The sequence below is a fragment of the Lepisma saccharinum genome, chromosome 21 (genome assembly GCF_977018435.1).
Source record: "Lepisma saccharinum chromosome 21, izLepSacc3.1, whole genome shotgun sequence".
NCBI classification, from domain to species: Eukaryota; Metazoa; Arthropoda; class Insecta; order Zygentoma; family Lepismatidae; genus Lepisma; species Lepisma saccharinum.
In genome coordinates this window covers 44484227-44510383 of record NC_139249.1, presented here as the reverse complement: position 1 = coordinate 44510383, position 26157 = coordinate 44484227, and the positions used below count along the sequence as shown (strand labels likewise).

The 26157-nt window shown below is 38.5% G+C and overlaps 1 protein-coding gene across 1 annotated transcript in view; it reads right to left on the bottom strand.

The window, feature by feature from the left end:
* Window positions 1-26157, bottom strand: part of LOC146004155 (histidine decarboxylase-like) — a 155622-nt gene that overhangs the window by 5027 nt on the left and 124438 nt on the right. The window contains exons 10-13 of the mRNA XM_083142821.1: window positions 25837-25935; window positions 21764-22097; window positions 15514-15681; window positions 527-709 (exon numbers count right to left, since the gene is read on the bottom strand). Coding sequence (XP_082998947.1) covers window positions 527-709; window positions 15514-15681; window positions 21764-22097; window positions 25837-25935 — 784 coding nt within the window. The remainder of the gene's footprint in view (window positions 1-526; window positions 710-15513; window positions 15682-21763; window positions 22098-25836; window positions 25936-26157) is intronic.

The following is a 26157-nucleotide window of genomic DNA, read 5'->3' as shown; positions in this document are numbered from 1 at the left end:
TTTTTATTCAACCAATTGTACTTTTTGTCTTTTCTATGCTGTTCTTATTATTGATTTTACTTGATTTAACTTGATTTCTAAGATGCAAGTAAAAAATCCAATATTTAGATACAGTTTTATTCTGCTTTGGTTGCCTTCTGTATGTCTTGATATATTTTTAATAACTTCCTATTTTTTTATATTTATGAACCAAGAAATTGTTCATATTTTTTTAATTTCATAACTTTCTAAACCCCGTCCTTCCTTGAATCATCAGTGAGAATGAAACAGACTGCCTCTGTAACGGAGTACCAGGCATGTGATTAATTATGTTTGTGTCATCATTCATTTAATCTATTATTTGTCCTCATTGTTGCAATTATCCCAAGAAAAACACTAAAAAAAACAGCAGTAGAAAGTAGAGAATATACCATATCAAAACTAGATTGAAGAAAATGGCTGTAAGTAAGGAGACACCTTTATTTCGAGATAAAGAAAAATTATCAATGCTATGAAGTGTTGGGAAATTTCTTCAGTCAACACTTACCTGCTGCCTCAAACACCCTCTGTTCTGTTTCTCCTTCTACGGATACTTCTCGCATGAGTGGGAGGTTGGAACAAGCTGAATGGGGCCGTGCACCTGAGACAATAGTTTGTACAAGGTCCATTCTAGAGTCCAGTGAATATTGTTTGCCAGACATGAGCATTCCACAGATTCTACGCCTTATTGCTGAGGGAGAAATTAATCAAAACTATATTAGGGTGGTCACTTTAGGACCATCAAAAAATTCAAGTATACAGTAAAACCTCGTTAATCCGGACTAATGGGGAGATAAGTTGACGGGTTTAACGAAAGACCGGATTAACTGAAATAACCTAAAATATCAGTAGAAAGTGCATTAAAACTCCGTTTACAGCAACAAAACACATTTATTATGGTGTATTTAAAAGGCATATGCCTAAATACACTATACAATACAGTAAAATGTAAAGCAATACTGTACATACAATGCAGTACGTACATAAGCGATTCCCATATTATGATGAAAACCTTGCATTCTGCTTTTTTCTCCACCTTTGCCTGTCCGGATTAAGCAAAATCCGGCTCATTGGGGTCTTGATTAATGAGGTTTTACTGTAATTCCCGGTTTTCAAGGCGAACTTTCCAAAAAAATGAAGGGTACGAGCAGATTTTCTCCATTTCAACCTTACATATTACAGCCTCTCACCACAGACACATACAAATACAGTATATTAACAGAACATTATTACAGTGTATATGAAGGGTCTATGCGATTCCAACGTATCCAAAATTTCTAATTCAATTCAATTGAACAGTATATATATATTAAAGATTTAATTTAAAGTGCAGAGTTCACGTTTGGCATTTCACATATTCAGACTGGAAATACTTCTTCAAACACAAGTCATAAATGTTAAGGGATATACTGATCTAAGAAAAATTGTTAATTGTATAAGAATTTCAAACTCAAATATACCTAATCTACTTCAAGATATTTTATCTTACACTAATCTTCCTTTTGTCAGGAAAGATTGTTCTGCAAAGGACAGTACCAAAGTAAATGGATTGAGCGAATTCTGTCTTATTTTTCACACAGCTTTCTTTTCTTTGATAAAAATGAAGCTAAACTGTGAAAAACTTGCCGCAGTCATTTATAAATATGTGTAAATTGAATAAGATTTGAATTAATAAAAGTTGTAATTTTTCACGTCTATGAAGAAAAATTCACGCTGAGTAGCCACCCAGTATAGTATTTTGACATTGAAATAGTAGAAATTAGTTCTGACAATATTCTATGAATAGAATATCCAATTGGAAAGATTGAAAAGAAATAACATTGCAGATATGTAGGTGTAGCAAGAAGCTTGGTTAAGATATTCATTAAGCATCATTATTAAGTAGTTAATTAATTTTTCTATAACAGATTAGTAAATGTAGTATATCAGGATGCTCACAGTGTGTCTACTAAGTTCTTAGACTGACAGGGACGTAGCTAGGTTGATCAGTTCGGGGGGGGCCAAATCTGAAATTTGTTCCTATGTAAATATTTCCAGACAGTAAAGGTAAATAACTCTGTGTGTGCAATGTACACACACACACACACACACACACACACACACATATATATATATATATATATATATATATATATATATATATATATATTATATTACATTATAATATTGCTACATATATAGTGCATTGGTATATTAAACTACTAAGAAGTGTATATAATATACGTATATGCGAATACTGGAGGTCAAATAAAAATTAGAGTTCAACAATTTTCAGGAAGCAAATCAATTTATGTAATTACTATTAAACTATTACTTTACAGTTTTTCTTAATGTATTTTACTTTCTGCTTGTCTCAATGACAACCTCTTCTTTTTTATCGAAACTATATCCGCTGTGGAAGTGCTAAACTGATAAATTATTCTGTGTAGGATCTTTCCTATTCATTCTGGAGGATACCGGGATTTTTTTTCACCTGTTCGATCGGCTCCGGTGCCCACCCAGCGTCGTACGTATAAAGTGGGTACATGGAGGAAACTCTGGCAGGTAAACGAGGCCAGGGACGTGGTGCTGATTGATCACATCACCTCCACTTCGGCCGTGATCAAGAAAGTGTGAAGCCCTAACTACACACCCCTATACGTTTTCATGGCATAGCGAAAAGCACAGGGGAGCACATTACTTTACTTTTTTCATTATTTGGTATCCAGTACGTCATCATTAACAAATCATATTACATACACGCACACATATACACAGTTTTTTGGGGTAACAATTATAACTTGTTACTTATGAGAAACGCTTATATTGAAAGCGAAGCGAACAAGAAAATATTACTAATTTCATACCTTTCATTCTTTCAAACAGGCAATAACAAATACTTCAACGAGTCATCATGTAAGTAAACTGCTACATTTTCTTCGTCCTCTTGCATCTGCCCCTCCTCCCTCCCCAAGCCCTCCTACCTCCTCACTCAAGTTATTGCTTGCTCGAAGGCAGCGAGGTCATTGGACTGTTCTGGTACTTGGCACCCTGGATAGAAGCAAAATCTAGCAGAATGAATCGAAAACAAAGGTTTACCAGGGAAGGGAAAATTTAACCGTATTTGCGTATTGCCTTACAGAAACGGTGCACTGAAACAGCAGGGGTACAATAACTCAACTCAGGGATCTTCCTTGCCATTTGAATGCCATTTCCTTCCCTTGATCCCTTTCCCTTAAAGCAAGAAAGACCCCTCCCTGCAATTTGTCAGGTTCGACACAAAGGGGTCTAGTCATAAAGTGACGACCACAGATTAGAAATAGGTCTCGCAGGAACATTTTATGACGGGCAGTTCAGAGAGTATTTGGGACGCAGTGCCGCCTTTGGTTGTCCGCAACCATCTCGCCAACATTTGTTGAACAAGCTTGTTGTATTGTCTCCATTCAAGCTTTGTGCTGGTCTTAGGGCCGCCTGTCAAGATGTTTCTTTCCTGAAGAAAGAAGATCGCGTTTTATTCTAATTTCTGGGCCTTCCCGATGGCGCAGTGGTACCGTCGTTCCCTTGTAATTAAGGGGTCCCGGGTTCGATACACGGTGGAGGCACATAGTGGTTCGGATTCCACTTGAAACTGTAGGTCCAGTCCCGATTAACCTTACTGTGCACAAAGTGGTCTTAAAACAACTCAATCAATCAATCTTATTTCTGGCTGTGAATTTAGGCAGGGACGTAATTATAACAATAACAGGACGTTATAAAAACATTATTAATAATAATAATGACGCTTTTAACATTGAAATTATTGTCAAATTTAAATTATAGCACATTTAGTAGTATTCCAGCGCAAACAGCACTTTAAATTATGCGATTGATTTGTAACTCTCCTCTAGACACTAACGTGTGCAGGTTTTTTTTTCAGAGGGGAGGGGGAGACACAGTATAACATATTTCATAATTAACCACTTTTAAGCTTCCTTTTGAAAGTTGTTCAAAGACAGAAATTTCGGGCGAGTTATAGCCGCATCAGCTCCCCCATGTGTACACCAGTGCCTCGAGATGTAGAAGGAAAAATAGATGCGTGCCACTTTTTTTGCGGCAATTTCGAAAATTGTGCACCTCTTAACTTGCACCCTGCATTCTCGCAAAACGACGTTGATGGTTTGTGCAAGTATCATGCACAAAGACACTGAAGTAGGTGTTTTCACACTTTGTTTATTTCTGTCTTGAGTTCGTCTTATCAGTAGGGAGCGGGTTTATAATAGCCACAAAGCATGCTAAATAGACAGGTAAATTGGCGCCAAAAATGACAAAATTTGACAACTTCAAAAAGCACAAAAAATAGGTAGTAAATATCAACTTGTTATTACCTTTCTTTTTCAGTTTCACACCTATTTTTTTTATTCTACGTATATTATATTTTTTTAAACGTTGTGCCGATTTTCTGTTACTTTTAGTTAATCGCAATGTTGACGATCATGAATGGAAATTAATGAAGGAAAACTCACAAATCGCCATCACAATTATGATATGTAATATGCAGAATATTATTGGCGACTCAAATGTTCTGTTTCTTGTTGTTGTTGTTTTTTAACATTCTCAAGAATAAATTCATGTTTTTGCTTTATATTGCATATTTATTATAACGTCACGTTTACCACGGCGGACCTTCTCGGTGTGGTTTACCACGTTGCCTTGTAACCAAAGAGTGCCAGGTTCAAGTCCCGATGGAGACACATTGCACAATGTGTCGGAGTCAAATTTAAATTATAAATCCAGTTCCAATTAATCTATTTGAGCATAAAATGGACTTTAAACTATTTTTGATTACGACGACAATGGGATCAGTTATTGCCCTGGTAGGCGTACGGGGCCGCCGCGAGATGTTCCAATATTTTCACTAAAATTCAGTCATTGATATGATTGTTCCAAATACATGTTCTTATTTAGAACATTTTACATAAAAAATGTTTCTGAATTTGAAATATATGTTTATTTTTTAACTTAAGGAAAGCAACCTATACACACTAACAGAGCGTTACAAGTGTTAGATAGGGCCGGTGTAGTGTTAGAGTTGCCACCTTGTAATAAAGGGGTCACGGGTTCGTTACCCGGTGCAGGCACATAGTGGTTCGGATCCCACTTTAAACTGTAGGTCCAGTTCCGATTAGCCTTATTGTGCATGAAATGGACTTAAAACATCAATTCAATCAATCAATCAATCAAAGCAAGTATTAGATATGCCTACATTCTGATTTGGACGCCGTGGAAAAATCTTGAAACACTAATGGCGCGCCGAAACGAAAAAGTTTGGAAATTCCTGCTCTAGACCATAGAGATTAGCTTTGTTCCTTCGTTCGTCAGTGCTATATATATTTTTTAAAACAATGCAAATATAGGTAAAGATTATTTTCCGTTGTGTGAGGTATCGGTAGACAGTTAACATCTGCTGGCAATGCCAACAATGCATTAGTGTACATTGTTATTAGATAGGCTTCCACTCTCCCCGACATCCATTCTAAACAATGGTGGCATTACTTATTTCATTTATTCCAGTGTTCGTGGCGGAGTGGTAAGCGTAAAGGGCTACGGAATCAGAGATCCCATGTTCAAACCTCCACCAGCCATTGGTGACTCATTCTGTTTGTCTATGCTCCCATCACCTTTCCATCCGTCCATCATTCATCCATCCACATCGACTTGTAAAAATTAACCTACGAGGTAGGAAAAAAGGTAAAATAGCCAAAATGAAAACCTATTGAATTCTAGCCGCCTCAGTGGCTGAGCACGTTAGCTACCGAATTACGATTTTGTCCCAAATTGATCTAAGTTCGAGTCCGTGAGTTTTTGTATTAAGTCCTCTTCATGCACAGATAGGCCAATCGGGACTGAACATACAGTTTAAAGTTGGATTCAAACCACTATGTGCGTCCACTAGATATCGAACCCAGGCCAGGACCTCTTAATTATATGGTGACGACATTACCGCTACGCGATGTCCTCGCCTGGAGAGGCAGGCGCTTTTTTTGTTACTGTCCATGCATTAATTTCTTGTATCACCGTTGCATATCTTTGACATTAACCAGAAGTGTCAGTAAAGTAATGTAAAATCAGGAAACGAAAATCAAAGTACATCCAGTGTTCAAATTGAAATTTTTAATTTAACTCCTGACCAGGTAAAGAATTTTCCTCTTAAATATTCTCGATCATATTTTGCTATTGCTAAGAATTTCACGTAATCATTTCTTTCAACTTCAAGTAAATATTACATTAATATCAGCATATAAATTGTCAGTTTCTGTACTGAATTTTACATTAAAATTAATACTGTTGTTGGTTTGCAAATTACAATATGTATTTGATGAGAAAATATTTCCTGATTAATTTGCCTTCCTCTAAGAAAAATAATTCTGATATGAATTAAAAGTCCACTGAGACGAGATCAGTGATTACTGAACCCTTGTACATTAATTGGAAAATTTGTGTTATTTACTTTGAACCATCAGTCCGTATGTTTTAGGTACAAATCTCAAAATTTGAAAAGGGAAGCTGATATGACTTTTCTCCTCAGCATTTTTTCAATTTGAACACTCGATATACAGACATATACATATTTCATTATTTAAGTTAAACTACGAACACACACACACACACACACATAATTGTTTTACAAAACTGATTGGTACTCACTTTGTAATTCGCCCACAGTTCCATGCATTTTAGATGATAGGACGTTCCTCCGTTTTCCTTAATTTTTTCACATGGTTTCTTCCAGTTGCGAATCCCTATTTTCCTGAAACTTGATTCTGCGTATCCTGAATCTGTGCCAAATTTACGGCATGGAAAACAAAAGCATGCGTCAAGTTCCACACTATATTCTAGCCACGGCGCAGATGCAAACCAGTATTTTTGAAATAATCGCTTTCGCTTTCCGAACGTAGTATTTGGATAGTTTTGCAAAAGTGGTTGCCTAGGATTATCTACCCCAAGATCAGTAATTATTTTCACATTAGTACATTCACTTGTTTTGCCTAACTTTGGAACGTCAGAACTTGGATCAACATCATCTTCATTGTCGTCATGTTCCACATGTTTTGAGATAGTTTTAAAATATCCAGTTTTGACAAATTTATCCATTCAAAATGGAAATGCACAACAACGCTAGAACTCTTCCCACACACGAATAAAAACACAGTGACCGTAGCAACCCGATAGCAGACCTTGCTCGCAAGCAAGAACACAAAGCTAATCTGTGGCTCTGAAGCTGAAGCAAGGAGCAATTTTAAATCTCAGAACAATGTCAGTACTGGAGAACTCTCTCCATATGTCGCTCGACCCCCTACTGTTGACCGCTCGGCCTCGGCGGAGTCTTTGATTCCATCTGTAACGGAAGGGTCATTTGCAACAAAAGGCAAAAGGTTTTCACAAACTTAGGGTAGGGCAAGGGTAATAACCTCAAAGCATTTTATGCCTTTGGTTATAAACTGGTAAGCAACGAAAGGGTGGAATTTTGCTGTCCTACATTTGCTTCCGAAGATTTTCTTCGGAACAGTGTTTCCAACTCTGCTACAAATTTACCAGAAAATAATATGTAGTATTAATTTAGGATAATTTTTAATCGATCAAAATTTTGTTTGCGGGGGCCAGAGTTACAACTGCCGGGGCCAAAGCCCCCCCAGGCCCCCCCCTAACGACGTCCCTGTAGACTGACAACATTGTTAAAAGATAAATGCTGCAATGTGGCATTTGGTACATTCTGTATTACGTAGTGTCACATGTAGTGAAATTGGTGTCTGATTCAGTGTAATATTGAGTGAGTTACAGCTTTTAAACTAGTGCAGTGTTCTGTACCCTCATCATGCATTTGAAAACAGAACAAAGAGTGGTGATTAAGTTTTGTGTAAAACTCAGTAAAACCCCTTCAGAAATCGTTGAAATGCTGAAAACTGCTTACAGCAATGAAGCCTTTTGTCATTCCAATGTTTTCATTTGACATCGTCCATTTCCTGATGGTGAGGAAGATTCCAGTGAGGGTCGTCCCTCCATCAGTCGAACTGTTGGTAATGTTGAAAACGTTTGACAGAAACTGAATGAAAACCGGGCACAGTTACTGAGGATGATTGATGCAGCTGTGTGTAGATTCATTTTAGAGTGCCGCACTTGCAACACCCAGTGAAGATGTATGGGGGAGAGGATATAGAGGATTGGAGCCCTGCCCTCCCCTGCCTAGGTACCATTTATTAGAGGCTTTGTGGAACTTCAGAGCCACCCTATGCAAAGAGACTGCTGGAAAATTTCACCCTGAAACCACCTGGGAATTGATATTGGGTCTCCAGCAAGGCAGTCAGATGCCCCACCAACTGGCCACCATGTCCTATGAACAGTAGCGGCGATTGGGTTCGAAAACTGGGGGGGACAAGGACAATTTACTTTTGCTTGGTAGATAAGGTTTAGCATAGTGAAGAAGCAAAAGTGGGAAAAAGTAGGGGGGGCAACATTATACTGAAGAACTTATCTGAATTGCATTTGTATATTGTCTCTAAATAGCCCAGATTAGCTTTCCTGTGCATAATGGGAACTTGAAGCAAAAACTCAACAACAAACTCAAAGTCTATGCAGAGAACATATGAAACAATGATAATGTTTGCAAATAGAGCAGAGCATATATAAAGTGCGTTCACTTACCGACCTGCCGAAAATCACACTATTAGAAGAATTCAAACTTTCGTTGCACCAGTGGTGCAACCACAGAAGGGAGCAAGGGGAGCATTGCCCCCCCCAGCTTGGGCAGAAATCAATTCTAGGGGGGGAACATTTGGGTAAAGAAAAGCAAGGGTAGCAGAAAGTTTTCTTTAGTCCTCCTCGATGCTTGAAATACGCATCAATTGCTGGGAACGATTCGAAATTCCCAACAGAAATGTTTTCAGCTTCAAACTTTGTACAGTGTCCGTTCATAAGTTTCATCTAATTATAATTTATCCTCAGCGTTGTTGTTAGCTAAAAATTGGCAGAAAAGTATCATCAAATAAGAAAAAGGTAAAATACAAAAAGTGCTTCAAGCATGTAATATTCTTTTGGATGCTGGTAGAAAGATGATAGAAGCTGCGACAGAAACATTAAGGAGCATCGTCAGGATGATGTGTATGAAGGTAATGCTCCAGTTTTTGGTAAAACTCTTTTCAAACGTACGTTTGAATTTACTGATTCTCACTTGATCTCCTATTTTATATTTAGGCTCCTTGGCCATGAGTCGATACTTGGGACAGTAAACAGTGGATATCAAACGTTGCTTGCTGCCACCTCGGAGTGCCTTTTACTCTCATCTGCCTCAGAGGGTGACTATGAGCATGCTTGCTGTGTCTGGCCTGCCTTTCAATGTCGGAGCATGGCTGACTTCTTTAGGTACCATAATAAGCACATACCCTCGGAAGTATGCGGGTGGAGGCTGACATCTTCTGGGGGTTCCTCCCCCCCTTTAAAATGCTGGTTGTAAGCTGAAATGCACTTTCTGTTAAGTCTGAAGACATTCTGGGCAAAGTGAGTCATCTACTCAACAGTACTTGGCCATCAATCTATATGCTTCTACGTGTGTGATTGTAATTCTGAAGACCATATGGAATACTGAAAATGTGTCAAATGCTACTTACAGAATTGTGCCTTAGGCGTATGTGGACATTTTTTTCCTTTGGCTCACTCTGTCCTGCATTGTTAACAGCACAAACACGGAATTGATATTGGTTTCCTTCTTCAAGTTTATTTACAACTAGAGTGTATTTACAACAGTGTGCTACGATGGCAGGGGGTCTTAGGTTTGATTTCCAATGGAGGTACATTGTGTGATAATTCATAGCTCATTTTAAACCATATGTCCAGCCACGATTAGCCTAATCAAAACATAAAACAAACTACTTCTGATCTATTCAGATTTAAAAGTCATTGTGTTCTCTGAAAATTCTATGCAAAAAGGACACAATAAAGAATGGTATGTTAGATTATAATCCCATCTTGTCGACATTATTGCATGTTATATTTTTTCTTTCAATTTCTCTGTTTCCTGTTTTTCTCTGTCTAAGGCAATATATTCATTAGTTTTTTTTTTAATTGAGGGGCTGGGATAAACAACCAGATTAGGTTAACTATGATATAAAATATAACATAATTTAATAACATATATATTAATTATAGTGTTACGAAGTAATATTAATAGTATTATGGTATTCACAGGTATTAACCCATAACCATATTATATATGCACCTTATTGGTGGTGAGCACGTGATCCATACTTTGGATTATTTTATCCGCTCACAGTATTGAGACACCATGTATTGAGACACTCGATGTAATTCTGCAACGTGAGCTTGTTTTCCACTGTTCTTCTATCCATACCCTTGGCCTTCTTGATAATGCTACCCTCTGCACGAATCTCATATATGTTCGATCGTAATCCAGCAAATTCGACAATAATGTTGCCATTTTTCTCATCTTTCAATTTGCCAGACCCTTTTAGTTGCAGGCCAGGATGTCACCCCCCTTGTCCCCCTTAATCGCCGCCACTGCCTATGAATATTAATAACAACTTATGGTGTAACAGCCCCTCAGAGCTACCAACCGACTGGCAGCCTCATTCCCACCAGAGAGGTAGGAGATCATGCAACAAGTTACAGGATGATGTGAGATCAGCAGGACGAACCCCTAGTCATTGTTGTAGGTTATCTATAACCAGCTTACACTACTCTTTCATAGCTTCCCAATTTTCTCATGATGGTCCCATACACAGGTCGAAGTATCAGGAAAAGTTGTTTCACTTCCACCAGGATACTTCAAGTTGTACAAGTCCTGTAGCCAGAGCCCAAAGTCTGCACCTTAGACTCCACGACCATAGTGCGAGACATGAATATTAATAGTAGTACATTAAAAAAAATGTAAAGTTATTGCCTGTGGACGGCATCATACAATGAAGGCACATAATGGGTGCGAAGGTACCGACTTGGAAATGTTATTGGGGGAGGCAAGAATGTAGCCATGCATGTTGCAAGTTCTTGGCTTGGCACAGAAGGTGCAATAAGTTGTTGAAGTTGCTGTTTCGTTAGTATGCCCTCGTATTAAAAGCTCCTGCACTGCTAAGTAATGGATGGAGGATATGATTTTTAGTAAGCAAGCATGGCTTTCTTTCATTTGTTTCAATTTTTTCCCTCAGTATTTTAACATTAGAATTAATAATTGAGGACTAAAAGTGGTAAATGTTGTAAGTGCCAAAAGCGAAGGTGTTGGGAAATCGCATCGTTCATCACATCAGCCCATACGAACGTTCACACTAGAGTCGACGAGCGATATGACAGCGGCTGACCTTGACAAGTCCGCGCAGAGAGAGAGGGAGATACATTTCCGCTGTTGCCACCTACTCACTGTTCGAGGTTCTCGCCAGCTCTTTCAAAATAAAAAACAATGGCTTACATTCGAACAATTGTAAATTGCCACTGCACGGCTATTATTGCAACAATCGATACCAATCCTGCACGAGTATTACCAGAAAGCTTTAGACAATCGTATTATGCTGTAAATTAAACGTGTAGAATTTTGAAAGTAAGTGAAAGAAATTAAATATTTTATTGACCATTATTGTATGGAGAAAAAGTTCTCTTGCGAGCCGATTTTTATTAAATTAGATTTGAAATAACTTCCAGTGAGAAAGTTACAAAGAAAACTCCAAATTTTAAGTTCGTATAATATTTACAGCGATATGTTATTTGGTTACTGAGAAAACGAGAGAAGAACTTGATTCATTCTTTCGCGGCGCGGCAAAAGCAACTTCGTTTGCCGCAGATACCATGCGTCGGTCTTGTGGCACTCGTAATAACAAAACAACTGTCTGGCATGCATAACATGAACTGAAAAGAAAAATTAAAATGCCATTTACTTACATAACGCTCATTCCGTACTGCTGTCAACCTCATCACTTGATTCAAGTTCTTCGGAATCCGTGTCTTGCAAATTTATAATGACCTTCTCGATGATATCGTCTCTGACTATTTCACGCTGGAAGTCATCTTCTTGTATTTTCTCTGCGTGAGCCACACAATCTGCCCACTCGGAAACACCTATTCTGTCTATTGCTTCGTGAGTCAGTTTCTGTACGTTGGCAATTTTGAAAGTCTTGTTCTTGTCAGCTACGTACCCCTTCACCTGGGCCCAAATAATTTCAATCGGGTTGTACTGACAATGATAAGGTGGGAGACGAACAACTCTGTGACCATATTCTCTTGCTATTATATCGATTTCGTAACTTTTGTGAATTGGTGTATGATGTTTCACCAACTGCAACAATTCTGCTCGGGTTTGCGTGCTTGTGTGGGGAATGTTCTTGTTACAGAGCCATGCCATAATATCCGCCTTCCTTGTGTTCGAACAAGGCGTTTTATCCACTTGCAAGGAATGTATGCTCGCGTTGTCCATTACAATCACGGATTCGGGGGCGAGAAATGGCAAGAACTGCTTGCAAAACCACTTTCGAAACACGGCAGACGTCATTTCTGAATGATAGTCAGTACTGTTTGTTTTGGAGCGGAAAACCAATTTACTTTGGGGCACAAAGCCTGTAGCAGCTGAACCCGCATGACACACTATAAGACGAGCATCTTTTCCTAATGGCACCTTTAACCCACCAGAACCATCACTCATTCTCCAGCAGCTTGTCTTCGTGTGATTCTGGTTGACCCAGGTTTCATCTAAATAGTATATATTTGCAGTACCAGCTTTCCTGATTTCGTGCATGGTTCTGAGGAAGATCACTCTCGCAGCTACAACATCACCCCTCTCCATTAAAAATTTCCTCCCGTCGTTGCCTTTCCTATATCTGAACCCCATGTTTTTCAAAATTTTTAACACTGACCACGTACTGCCTGCAAACCCGATAGCTTCCTTCAATTTAGCCCTAAGTTTCACTGCAGTAGGAAATTCGCCATTTGCGTACATATCAAATATAATATTACGCAATACCCCCTTATCAAAATCGTCCAAGTGCGTAACATTCTTTCGTCGATTACGACGTTTGCCAGGCGAGCGAAAAGAAACCGACCCTGTATCACCAATCGACGACCTGGTTTCCTTCACAATCGTCTGAACTGTACGCAGACCTATCCCACATGCAGCCGCTGTACGCCCCTGACATTTGGCAACACTGCTCCCTGACGAACACGAGGCACTGTCTGCACTGCGAGATTCACTTTGGAAGAACTGATAAACTTTGTACACCATATCTCGCGCTTGTTTGTGTAGAACACGACGCTTAGGTGTTTCTGTAGCCATCTTGCACACGTATATTGACAAATTTTTGTGATCACACTGAAGAAACACGAACAGTCACAACGAAAACCAAACCGATTCTTGCCGCTCGAAAAACAAAAGAACGACATCGCGCGTTTTCCACGGCATTCTCCACCGCCTCCTTTTGCTACTGCGCATCGAGGCTTGTTCAAGGTCAGCCGCTTTCATATAGCTCTGCCTTTCTACATGCCCTTTGAACTCCTTAGAGGGCTACCAGCCACTTTTCACATTTACAACATTATCAAGCATGGCACATTTCACAGTTTAACATGAAAAACGGTGTTTGAATTCTTGTGGCACTTACAGCGTTTACCAATTTTGGTCTTCAATTTATGTTTCATTTCAGTACAGCTTCCTTGTGGCAGCCTGAACTTTCATTCACTTTCAACTTTACTACCCCCTTTTTCCAGTTCAGAAAACCTGTTTCAATAAAAGCCATTTCCATTTTGTGCGGTTTTCTTCACACATTTGTTCGCAAATTGTGCAAAAAAAATTGCATCTTTTACCTTATTGTAATTGACCCATGGAGATTGTTGGCTCCAAAAGGGCTGATAATTGCGACCTTTCTTTCCCTGCAACAGTTTGCTGATTCTGCCACAACATCCTGTGGGTTCACTTTCACGAATGACACCACTAAGACTAGGTACAGGTTCACGACCACTAGGACTTGGTGCCTTAACACTTTTCTTCCTAATTACAAACTTATCAATTGTTTTTAATCTGGCCAGTAAGGAACTAGCAATTTAGCAAGCATGAAGTTTGCAATGCTATCGCCCCACTCTGTGTGTTACCTTTTCAGATTATTGTACGACTAAAACCTCCTAGCTCCTATTGCAATTAAATTTAAAATGGAAACCTATTGTTGTAAGAATACAAGCTGAGTAAACATGCAGTATTGTTTAGCGTTTTACATTAACCATCAGAATGGCTTTTATTGTTGATAGAAAAGGAGTAATGCTCCTTTATTGTTGCCGCACCAAAAATAGGAGAATATTTTATAACAGCTTCAACGCAGTATTTCAATATCTTGTATTCTTTTAATATTAATACATGTGCTCAAGTGGGGTGAAATAAAAATATTTGCAACATGTTAACCCAGTGGTTCCCGAGTTTGCTCTGCGGCACCCTACTTCGCTGTGACTGACTTACAGGGGCACCACGAAATGTTCCAATATTTTCATTGAAATGATATGATTGTTCCAAATATGTGTTTATTTTGTACTTTTTACAAATAAAATGTTTCTGAATTTGAAATATGCATTTATTTCTCAACTTAAGGCAAGCAACCTAACCACACTAACTGAGCATTGCAAGTTTTAGATTTGGTGCCACGGAAAAATCTTGAAACACTAAGGGTGCCTTGAAACAAAAAAGTTTGGGAACCCCCGTGTGAACCTATTCATTGTATGTGTGATTTGGGAGGGGGGAGTATAGTATGGGTAGATTGGATGTTAGTGGCAGTAAACACATTCAGAACAAATGAGACAAGATGGTAGAATGGTAACTGGCTGTTGGTATTTATCCCAGGGAGTAGACTATGCTACTGTGCTGATAAAGCCTGCAAGTTTTTAGCAGAGGACTCATGACATAGATGCAATTCTACATTATCTTATCTATCAACAACCAGGAACAAAGGGAGAGTCAAATCAAAACTTTAATTTGTCTTTATTTTTTATCTACGTAGTATATTTCTTTATGTATGGTTGCACAATTTTACTGCATTTTAACATAGACCAATTGCTCATCTACACATAATTTTTCGTGAAACTTAGTGCTCGTATACCTCATGAAGAAGAACCTTTGAGATGGACGTGCAGTCACACATGAGCCACCGTGAAGGTCTTTCCACCCATCTGGCTTGCAAACTGAAGCCATTGTCGAATTTCTTCCCACCATCCCTAAACCTGATGGTGTGGTAAGCATACGTACATAGATATGTTGAATTTTCATTTCCCATAGAATTTCTATTCGTTCTACCCTTCCAGAGGGCAAAAAACCACTACCCTTTAATGGTGTGAAGGAGGTGCAATCTTTAAAATGACAAAAATGGCTTTTTGAAGTTCAGTTGATCAGTGTTGCAACCTGAGGTTGTTCCGTTAATTATAGTTGATACCTTGTATAAATTTGAACTATGCACAGTCTATCATAATATCACCATTTTATAAGTAAAGCTGAAAGAGAAATGTACTAAAACTTACCAGAGCTGTCCTTGGCATCATGGAGCTGTAAAAATTTTTGAGCAAACTCGAAGAGGACATCATTATTTTCAAATATGGCAGCTAAACTACGATTCACAATCTTTGGGGACATGGGTGAATTTGCAAGGAGCAGACTTGTGCCAAAGTTTTCACTTCTCTCATGAGTTTCTGAAAAAGAAGGAAGAAAATTTGAAAGAGTATGTATTACTTTTCATGCATTTCATTTCACAAAGACCATCTGTTCTTTAAAAAGAACTGTAATTTTCACTATTTTTATATGGAAAGAAAATTAACCCTGAAAAGAAGTGCTGTTTTGGGCAACGTGATGAAAGTACCATAGGAAGTGTTCACACAAAATAGTCGGACCGCAAACAAAAGAACCTGAATCTTTCGTCCTGTGCATTGCACTCAGTTGGAGGAGTAGTGAGTAGTCCGTGAGCTGGATGGATGGAGGGGAATACGCATGAATGCTTTTTGCTGAATGTTCTTTTATTTGTGATTCCTTTATACCAGAGAGAGAATTTAGTGCTTGTTTGAGTGTAATCTGAGATTATTATTATTATTAATAATCAGTGTTTCACATATCTGTGGTTTAGATGTAGAAGGGTTAGTTTCAAATGTTGATAAAAATGCATTCATACAGAGAGGGCCAGAAGGTCTAACCTGGTTTGGCTCCGGCAAGAACTTCCCTCTTGACAACAAAGAAGTATTGGCGGGACCTTCTGGCTTGGGCATATATGCCACCTGTCCCCCTCCAGTTTGCCAAATTACGCTACTCTGAAGTGAAATTTGTAAAGAAACAAAAGCGGCCATTTTGTACACACATTTTTAAGGAGCTGAATTTATAAAATGATATTAACTATTCTTGATTATATTTTGCTTGCTTTCATGAGGTGTGCCCTCCCTCAATGATTTGTTGTCTTCCTATATGTTGGAAGCTTATTTTTCAGGATAATGAGTAAAGTAAAGTGTTCCCCTGTGCATAGCACCACGCCATGAAGGCGTATAGGGAGTGTGGGGGTAACGCCCACACTTTCTTGATCCGGTCGTGAGTGGGGGTGATGTGATCAGCATCACGCCCCTGACCGCCTTTACCCCCCAGGGTTTCCCCCAGGTACCCATGTTATTCGACGCTGGGTAGGCGCCGGGGCCGCTTCCACCGTTAGAAAAGTTCCCGGATTTGAACCGGCCGGGGATCGAACCCGGGACCTTGAGCATGGTAGTCAGACGCGTTACCGACTGAGCCACCGCGTTATCTCAGGATAATGAGAACACTGAAAATGTTGATTGAATCTGAATGAATGAATGAAACTACATGTAAGTGCATAAATTAGCATACTAAACACATTTTTCATTCACACTAAGTTGAAAAATAATTCAAAATTAACACTTTACATGGCTTTGGTGTTTTGCATGAATTTGACATTTTCCTTGTATTTTATGATGAACGTCACATGAGTTCCATCTGTTTGCTAATATTTGGTAAAAAGTAATATTTTATGAATCGATAAACCACAATAGTAATGGATATATTGCAGGTTGTTATTTATGTACTATTTTCACTCTAACAAACTTCCAAAACACTTTATCGAAGATTGAGCCTCTCTCAAAAAAAGTTTCCTGGCTTTGGCCCTGTGAAAGTAAGATTTCAGTTGAATTCAACCCATCAGGTGCTAATTTTGTTATTTAAGACCAAATTCTAGGAATTGACGATATGAAATTTTGCTGATACTGATAAAGTACCAATATTAAATTTACTGATACTTATAAAACAATATTTCACCGATCTGATCCTATTAACCTGCTTAATAAATGTATGTTACAAGATGACTGCAATGCAAAAGAAGCTGCAATTTTAGAATGTCTATACAGTATTTCTATATGTCTATTTACTTTCTCATCCTTCGGAAAATCTTAAATTTTAATACTCCTCATGAGTGGCAAACTGGCAGACCATCTATTCCTGCATAAAATAGCCAATGGAAACATCAGAAGTGATCACATCCTTCAAGAAATTCGCTTTAGAGTGCTATCTCACACAACAAGCTCTCAACTTTTAGCTCGTCAGAAGAAATATTTTACAAGGCTGTTGTGTAAAAATGTGTAAGTCACTTTATTGCATGCAGTTTTAGTTTATATTGCTATTTTTTGTTGCTATTTTCTGTTGTTAGGGCATTCCAATGTAAAATGGTTAATGTTGTATTTGTAATGTTGTTCTTTGTTAAATAAAGAAAATAAATTACAAGGAAATACCAGATTGCAGCTCTTAATTATAAGATATTTATAGATATATCACACCCATAACATTATCAGTAATGTTACCGATACACAATGCATGTAGTGGCCAACGCTTCATTGACAAGTTTTTTTGTAAGTATCGGGACTATTGGGCCCTGGCTTACTATCATGTTCTTGCTATAACCTGGGTCGACTGTGGGCTGGAATTTGGACAATAGTTTGAAATTATTTAGTTCCTTGTTATCGTTTTACATTGACGGAGGTGGAAAATATCACTATTTTTCAAGGCAATATTAGTTTGGTGCACTGATGAAATGTTCTATTCACAATAGGTATTACTTTGCACATCACTTTAAAGACATCTTAAACACAAAGTAACCACAAAGAATAATAATAATAACAATAATGTGTAAAGTAAGTACAAAATTGCAACTTGTGGTTACATAGCTGCACTATTAATTAACACTAATCTGCCCATTCAAAACGGTACCTTGGAATTGGGAGTATAAGTCACACATAGCGTAACAATACAGTAAGATTTTCTTGAATTTAGTTTTGCTCAAAATTTCTGGACATGGAGTGGGACATCCAGGCCTGTGGTCGAGTCGCAATCAGGCACGGCTCGTGCATTATTTACCTAGGGGTTCACTGAAGTCATGTGACACATATTCAGTTTCCGCAAATAGACTTCCTTAGCCAAACAAAAGAATGGGGGCAGAGCTTAAAAGGTTTGTCCAGAATTTTTTCATCTGCGATTATAAGGTTTCGTAGTAGGGGTGCGCGAATAAATTTAGGGCTGAAACTACAATAAATTGTGCATTTATGACAAATGGAAAATCATGGACGTTAGATATTGGCAAGGAAGATTTTTTTCCAGGAGGGGCAAAAAACACTCCTTCAGTCTGAAGTTACTACAACGCTTTTTTAATAATTACCAAAAATTACTGTGACTGAATTTAAATTATATGCATGTATATTTAATGGAAGGGGGTGCTATGGTTCCCCTTTTCCCCTTCCAGACATCCATGCTGACAAATCAGAACTGGTCGCACATTTATTAAAGGGAAATGGCAACTAATAGCATGTGCATAATAGACATAGAATCTGAGACCCTTTCATTTATACGCGACAGCTTTGTTCAAATTTGGGGCTGGTCGACCAGCACAGCGCAAGGTCAGCGGACAAGGAAGTTTGTTTACAATAATTATGTGCATTTCTAGCGGTAATTTATTACCTGCGCTGACAGCAATGCATATACTGCATCAAATGACGTAACCTACTGTAGGTGAAGTCCATCCCTCGCCTCACTCACAGCATCATTTAATACTTTCCAACAAGTATCCAAGCACTTCAAAAACTAACACACTTGAGACATTGACACTGAGCGACAGTGAGTCACATCTTCACGCCATTCTTTCTCTTTCGTGAACCCGAAGTGTTTCCACCTTTAAGGAAAAGCCTCTGAATGCATGCACGAGCTATTTTGGTACTGTATCTCTTTTATTTTAATTCATCGCATCTAATTCCAGCTTTTATTTGTTTCTACTCATCCATCTCTGCCACAATCTTGCATTTATTCCAAGAAGTTCAGTGCAATAATGATACAAAGAGAAAACTGAATAGGAAATGTGTGAGCTTCAAACTTGAACCCCACAGGGCAACACTGGAAGTTAGGATGCGGCGAGAACGGAGTCTTGTGCTGCGGCTTTTGCAAAAGAATGAACTGCGCATGACCGTTTGTTAGAGATAAGGGTTCGACAGTATCCTCTTCCATGTATTTTGCCCTATTCCCTCCTCGAGTTTCTATTCCCACACGAAGCTTTCACAATGGTATGAGCTGTCCTGTGGAGGTTCAACTGAGGGTCTGCACCAGGGCAGCCGGCTCGCGGTTTCTCCTTCTCACCAAAAGAGTTCGCCGTGTTACGGATACATTACATGACTTATTGTGTAAAAAAAATTAGCGAAATAATGTGTTTATTGTTCATTCTCGAGGTGATTATCGTATATTACTGGGGGTTCACTGATCCTGTGAGCTATATGGTGAACTGCACCTGGTTGCAATGCCCCAAACCGCTGGATTTGGATGGTGAATCTGAGCCCAGAAGTTGTAACACATGGCATATATAGCAGGTGGAACAAAATCCAGTTCAAGGTTCTTATGTATTTATGTGAGACAAGTATCTTGGCTATATCCAGTGATAAGCCGGGTGACAATATTCTTTATAATCTGTAATTTACATATGATCAAAGGTCGGGTTTAACCCTAGCTGATGCCACATGTAGGAGTGTGGGACGTACCATCACCTCTTACACATGCAAGTGAGTCTTCAGTCCCACGGTGGGATATCAGGAAACTGGATTTAGATGTCCAACCCAGGCTTGTGATTTTGATGTCACAGTTGCTGTGTGTTGGTGAAAATTTAGTCTTCGGTCCAAAACTACTTCTAGATATGTTGTAGAAGACTTATCAGGAATAGAAGATCCCTGTACTCATAGACTCTTTGGTGGTTATCTGTGTCGACGTGTGAACAAAACCACCACACTCTTTAGTGAATTATATATACTTCATGCGCCAGCGAGTAGACCAATCTTCCATCTCTAATAGTTGTTGTCTCATCCTTCTGTAGCATAAATCTTGTAAAGGGATATTTGTAAAGAGGGCAATGTCAACTGCATATGTGGCTAACATCCATTTATGAGTGACAGGTATATCACTGGTACAAAAAGCAAATTGAAGTCGAGATAGAACTGCTCCCTGAGGAACACCAACACATATGAGCTTAACATTAGATCGATCTGTTAAGAATTGCACCTGAAATTGTCTATTTTGGAGATACCGATCTAATAATTGCACCAGGTGAATGGGAACTCCCAACTCAGCTAGTTTCGCAAATAATCCACAGTTGAAATTCAATCAAAAGCTTTGTCGGAGTCCAGAAATACTTCTAGTGTATGCTGACTAAGATTAAAGTTGCGTGTAACACATTTCAGTACTTGAACCAGTTGCATAGTACTATGCTGTTTGCAAAATCCGAATTGGTGAGGCGGTAACAAACCTTTTTCATCCACCACAGCTTGTAATCATCTAAGTAGTAAATGTTTGAAGATTTTACTAACAAGACTCAGGAGGCTTATAAGCTGATAATTCTGTAGTAGAAGAGCATTCTTTCCTTGTTTTGGCAAAAGGATTATTTTTGCCAGTTTCCAACTTGATGAATAATAACCAGTAAGGAAAATAGCATGGTAGACTTTGCTAGGAAAACTAGCAATTTTCGAGGGCCATTCTTCAGTTGTAACATGGCAATATCATCAAAGTCAGGTGCCTTACTGGGTTGGAGAAGATTGACCTTTGATCCTTTGGAGTTGTGAGTAGCGGATAAGTTGAGTGTGCTTCAAGGCATAGTTGTTCTAGTCCATGTTGAACACTTTGGATATACGTAATTGTCGTCATGCAGTTGATCTGGTGTGTGCAATTGCTCCTCTAAATGTGTGGAGAAAGCTTCAGCCTTCTCCTCTGGTGTGTGGACCATGCCATTTGGATCTTGTAAAGAGACAGCAGATTGTGGATTCTTTCACAGACAATGTCTTAACAGTTGCCAGAATCTACTACCCTGCATGGATATATTGGAGAACTCAGTATCCCAGTCTGCCTGTTGCTGTCGGGTAAGGTATCTGTGAAAATGTTCATAAAATTGATCTACAGCAGCCGATACCAACAGAATAAAAATTAATCTGTCTCATCCCTATAAAATTCAGTGTTGAAACTAGTATTATGCACGCAATTTTACCTTTTTTATGCCAGAAAATTGGTGTCTGAGGAGTTGAATTGCAATGGAATCTTATTTTCATCAAAATGAGACATTGATCCTTTCAGATCCAAGCCACTGATTACATTAATTTTGAATGCTGATACAGCATACAGACAACTACTTACCACATTCGCTTTCTCTCCTACAAGATTTCTGTAAACTGCAAAATGTAAAAATTTTAATAACAATGGGATTGTACAAACCTGCCAAGGGTACTCTAGCCCTGTTAGTATAATCAATCCCAAGTTCTTGAAGCAACTGGGCTGCTGTGCTCTGAACAATTGCCCAATCACGCGTGATGTCTGCTCCGGTGGTATGGGTTGATGTTACTGCGAAGCGGATCACATACTGGCCTTTTAATGAAGCTGGGACACAGTGCAGTTTCCCAGAAGCATTGAGCTTTTTGAGGAGTTTCTCGGTGAGCTCGTTCTCCCCCCTCAGCCGGAACACAACCAATCCTAAATGCCTCGTGGCAGGGATTTCGAATCTGGAGTCAGCCAACACAAGAGCTTCAAACTTCTGTGCTAACCTTACACCCTGCAAGAAGATATGTTGAATAAGATCTACATGATTTATGAAAGAAAATACAGTTTTACAGAGCAAGAATTGCACATTGCTTGCCAAAATATTCACTCATCCTCTCTCAACATTTACCGCCCGTTGCTTGCAGGGCGATCAACCATCCTGCATTGTCTGGGACACTTTTAATTCACATCGTGATTCTTCAGATTGAAAAATATATTATGAAGACAGATGTTCTTTCATTAACAGAGTTCTTATGTAAGAAATTATAACTGTTAAGGATTGCAATGATGACTATCATTTACTTCGGGCATGTAATACCAAAAATTTTCAGTTGAAATTCAGAGTTTCTGAGAAAGACATGGGGTTTGGTGAGGTTATTGTGAGTGATACATTACACTGTATACCTTGAAAGTTGTATCATTAAGTTCAGCAAATCATACAGTTTCGAAGGTAAGGAAACAAATAATTTAGTGACTGAAACCAATTTTGCATGATCTGAATCACATCACACAGTTGATTGAGAAAGCCCCAATTGTTAACTACAGCATGGCAGCAATTTATGTGCACTCTGAACGCAGGACTTTATGATTCTTTCCACTGTTTTACCTGGTGTTTCATAAATAATAATTGAGGGGTTACAAAAATTATTGCAAGTAAAGTATTGAACTTAATGAAACTTTAAGTTCAGGCCCGTAGCCTGTCAGGGGTGAACCCCCCCTCCTGGGACTACCATCAGCCCCCCCTGGCACTGAGGTCAGCCCCCTTGACATTAGGTAAAACTATTTTGCGTAATTTGTTTGCAGTGAAGAGTGAAAATGTAGACAGCAGATATTATTTTGCTCACAACTCTGGTGAAGGATAAATTTAGGGCGCATGAACAGAAGCTATTACATTCGTTCATCCTATTTATAAGAACTCTAAGTAGCGGCAAGAATTTAGGAGATTCTCTTCTCTAGACTTTAAAAAGTTTCTTCACAGGGGAGCTTCTTTATCTGTACCTTCGTTGCCCCTGTTACGATTTCCATTTATACGGTAATCTGTGACTTTGATGTCATTATCGTATCAATCCCTAAGATTATATGTTTATTTTATTTAAGTCTCTCTGAACGCTTCATGTTGACCAGGGCATTCACTTGTTTTCCTCAGTTGTCTCAACCTCTGAGGCATGTTTACAATGCATTGTGTTGTGCCATGCAAACCTCCTGAGCATTCAGGAAACAGGTAATACTTCTGGTTATAGAGTCAGCGGTTTGCATGGTAGCAATTAAATAACACGATTCGGCATAGAGGAGGAGCTCGATGGCCTAGTAATATACAGGTGAGACAAGCTGAGAGGGGACTGACTTTTGGGATTGAGTTGAGAGAGAAGAGGTGGTCAGCAAGGCAGTAGGTCAGAAGTGGAACGACGCTTTGGTCGACATATTGGAGAAGCTTATAGAGGACTTCGCTTATTTGATTCAGCTAAAGACTTCAGATAGACAGGTAATTATCCTAACACCCAGCCATGATTCAGGTTCAACGGTTCACAAAACCCAACGAGTGACCATTGTCTTTTCTGTAGTTTAGTTCTTTAGTGTGATTTTGTACCTTTCGCATTGCCAAGCGTTAACTCGTCATGCAAATGACGAGTGGTCTCATCAGAGGATGAATGATGAGTAATTTACATCACCCATTGATTAATTGGTTAACAGTTTAGGTATTCATAAGATCCCACGAACTTTAAGGTTCGTTACGTGGTGGAGATTAGCGGGTCTTTTCATTTTTTCAGAAATGAAAAGAAATTGTTAACCTATTCAACCCCACCCCAAATTTCGTTTCGATTTGGACTTCTCATCCATTTCCTCGGAAATGCAATGAGAAAATAAAATGTTATCAAGTTGAGGTTTCAACAATTAGTTTTAAATTCACACCCACCCCAAAATTTTGCTCATTTGTTTAGTTTTTTTTGGTATGTCCTTGCCACAATTGATTTTGAAAATACATAGGGCTTAAAGGTTTTTAACATTAATGGGGGGAGAAGAATTCATATATGCCATGATAGATGTCGAGCTTTCACCTTGCTGATGAACTCGATGAAACATTAGACCAATTATTAGATATAGCACGAGGAACTACAAGTTTTAATTTAGATGTCAGCGGTCCAACTGCAAGTTCCACCTCCAAATTTAAACGTAGCCCAATATTAACTAGACGCCTTCAGCGACAATTATTAGAACAACAGGAAAAAGAAAAGCAATTAGAGCACCAAGGTCAGGATATTAGAGATTTTTTAAGGTTCGTTACGTTATGCAAATTTCCTCTGCATCTGCATCAAAGGTGAACAGCTCCCAAGTTTTGCGAATGAAGGGGAGTTTTATTGTTTCGGGCGGAGAGTGGAATGTAAGTTAGGCATTATGATTGAATATTGTCCATCTTTTCTTGGGTGATATAAATCTCTGTATCATCAAACGTAGGAGTGTATAGTAATGGATGATTTTAGTAGCAACCAATTAACACTTCAAGCGCTATTTTTAAAAAATGTAGAAATAATGTAGTATTTGTGATATTTCTAAACTTTAAGTAACTTAATGACCCCCTCACACATAATTTACCTTCATATAACACTGTTAAACTTTTGAAAAATGGACTTCATAACCCGTGAACTCGTCCTGGAGATCAATTCTGGCTACGGGCCTGATTAAGTTAAGAACTTAATGAAACCTCTCATGAAACATTGTTAATTAAACCAGTCTGGAATGAACAACGAACTCATACAGTTTTTTTTCTACACCTACAAATGATCAATGTGTGTACCACGGGTGACACGGCACGCATTGATATGATAGTCTACTTCTAGCAACAACTGCATCAACATGGGCCTATCAATAGTATCTATTGCTGCAATGATATGCTCCCTTAGGGCTACGATATCACGTGGCATCGGTGAGACGCATACCCTGTCTTTGATGAAACCCCACAAAAAGAAGTCACATAGTTTAAGGTCCGTTGATCTTGGAAACCAAAACATTGCACAAAACACTGTGAGTGATTTGAGTGTCCCCTAGTGACAGGGATATGAACTCTTAGCTTAACAAAACATACACGCACAAAGTGCTAGCATTCCTCGATCGTTCTGGACTAGTTTCATTAGTTCAATAGTTTACTTGTAATACAATTTTGTAACCCCTCAATTTTTTATGAAACATCCAGTATTTGATATCCTCAGTCTATTTGATGATTTTCTTTTCTCCATAGGACCTGACCCTCAGAAATGAGTTTTCTATTGTGTGATGGATCTTTTTGATGCTGGTGTCTAAATTGCTTTTGCACCAGAATCATAGATTTGTGTTCAGTCAAGCATAGGACACAAGCATCTTTCTCTTGTATGGTGTGCATTACACTTAATCACACTCCAACTTCCATATGCAGTTTATCATACATGTAACATTACATTGACAAGGGTTAGGTGGCAAAGCAGCTTATAGGCTGAACCTCACCCCCTTAATAAAGAAGTATTATTATTACTATTATTACGTGATAGTGAACAATGAATTCTGAAAACAGTTCTTCTCCTTTGTTCTTCATTCCTACCATATGTCGGTGACTTCAGACTGTGCAGAAACTGTTTGAATTGCTGAAACTTAAAAACAACTTTCAGTGTGTACCTTTCACTATAACCTCACCAAATCCTACCATTCACTCTTGGAAACCCTGTATTTAATTTTATTTTTACATCTTACATATTGTACGGAGACATTTTTCAAGAACTTACCTCCCTAATATGCTTTTGCAGACCTTTGATTCCAAAGTTTCTGATGACAAACCACAGCTTCAATGCTCTGAATCTCTTGCATAATGGAATTTGCCAGTGCTAGAATCAAGATGGTGGTCATGTAAGAATTTAGAGATAATAAAGCATACAAATTGATATAAAATGATACAAACTTTAAAAACAGGCAACCAATATTCAGTTTGAAGAAGAAATTAGTTTTGAATTATGTTACTTTCCTAGCACACAAATGTGATACGGGATGGGTATTCAAAATAGAAGAAAAATGAAACAACAAGTAGGTTTCTAGTGCATCGAAAAAGT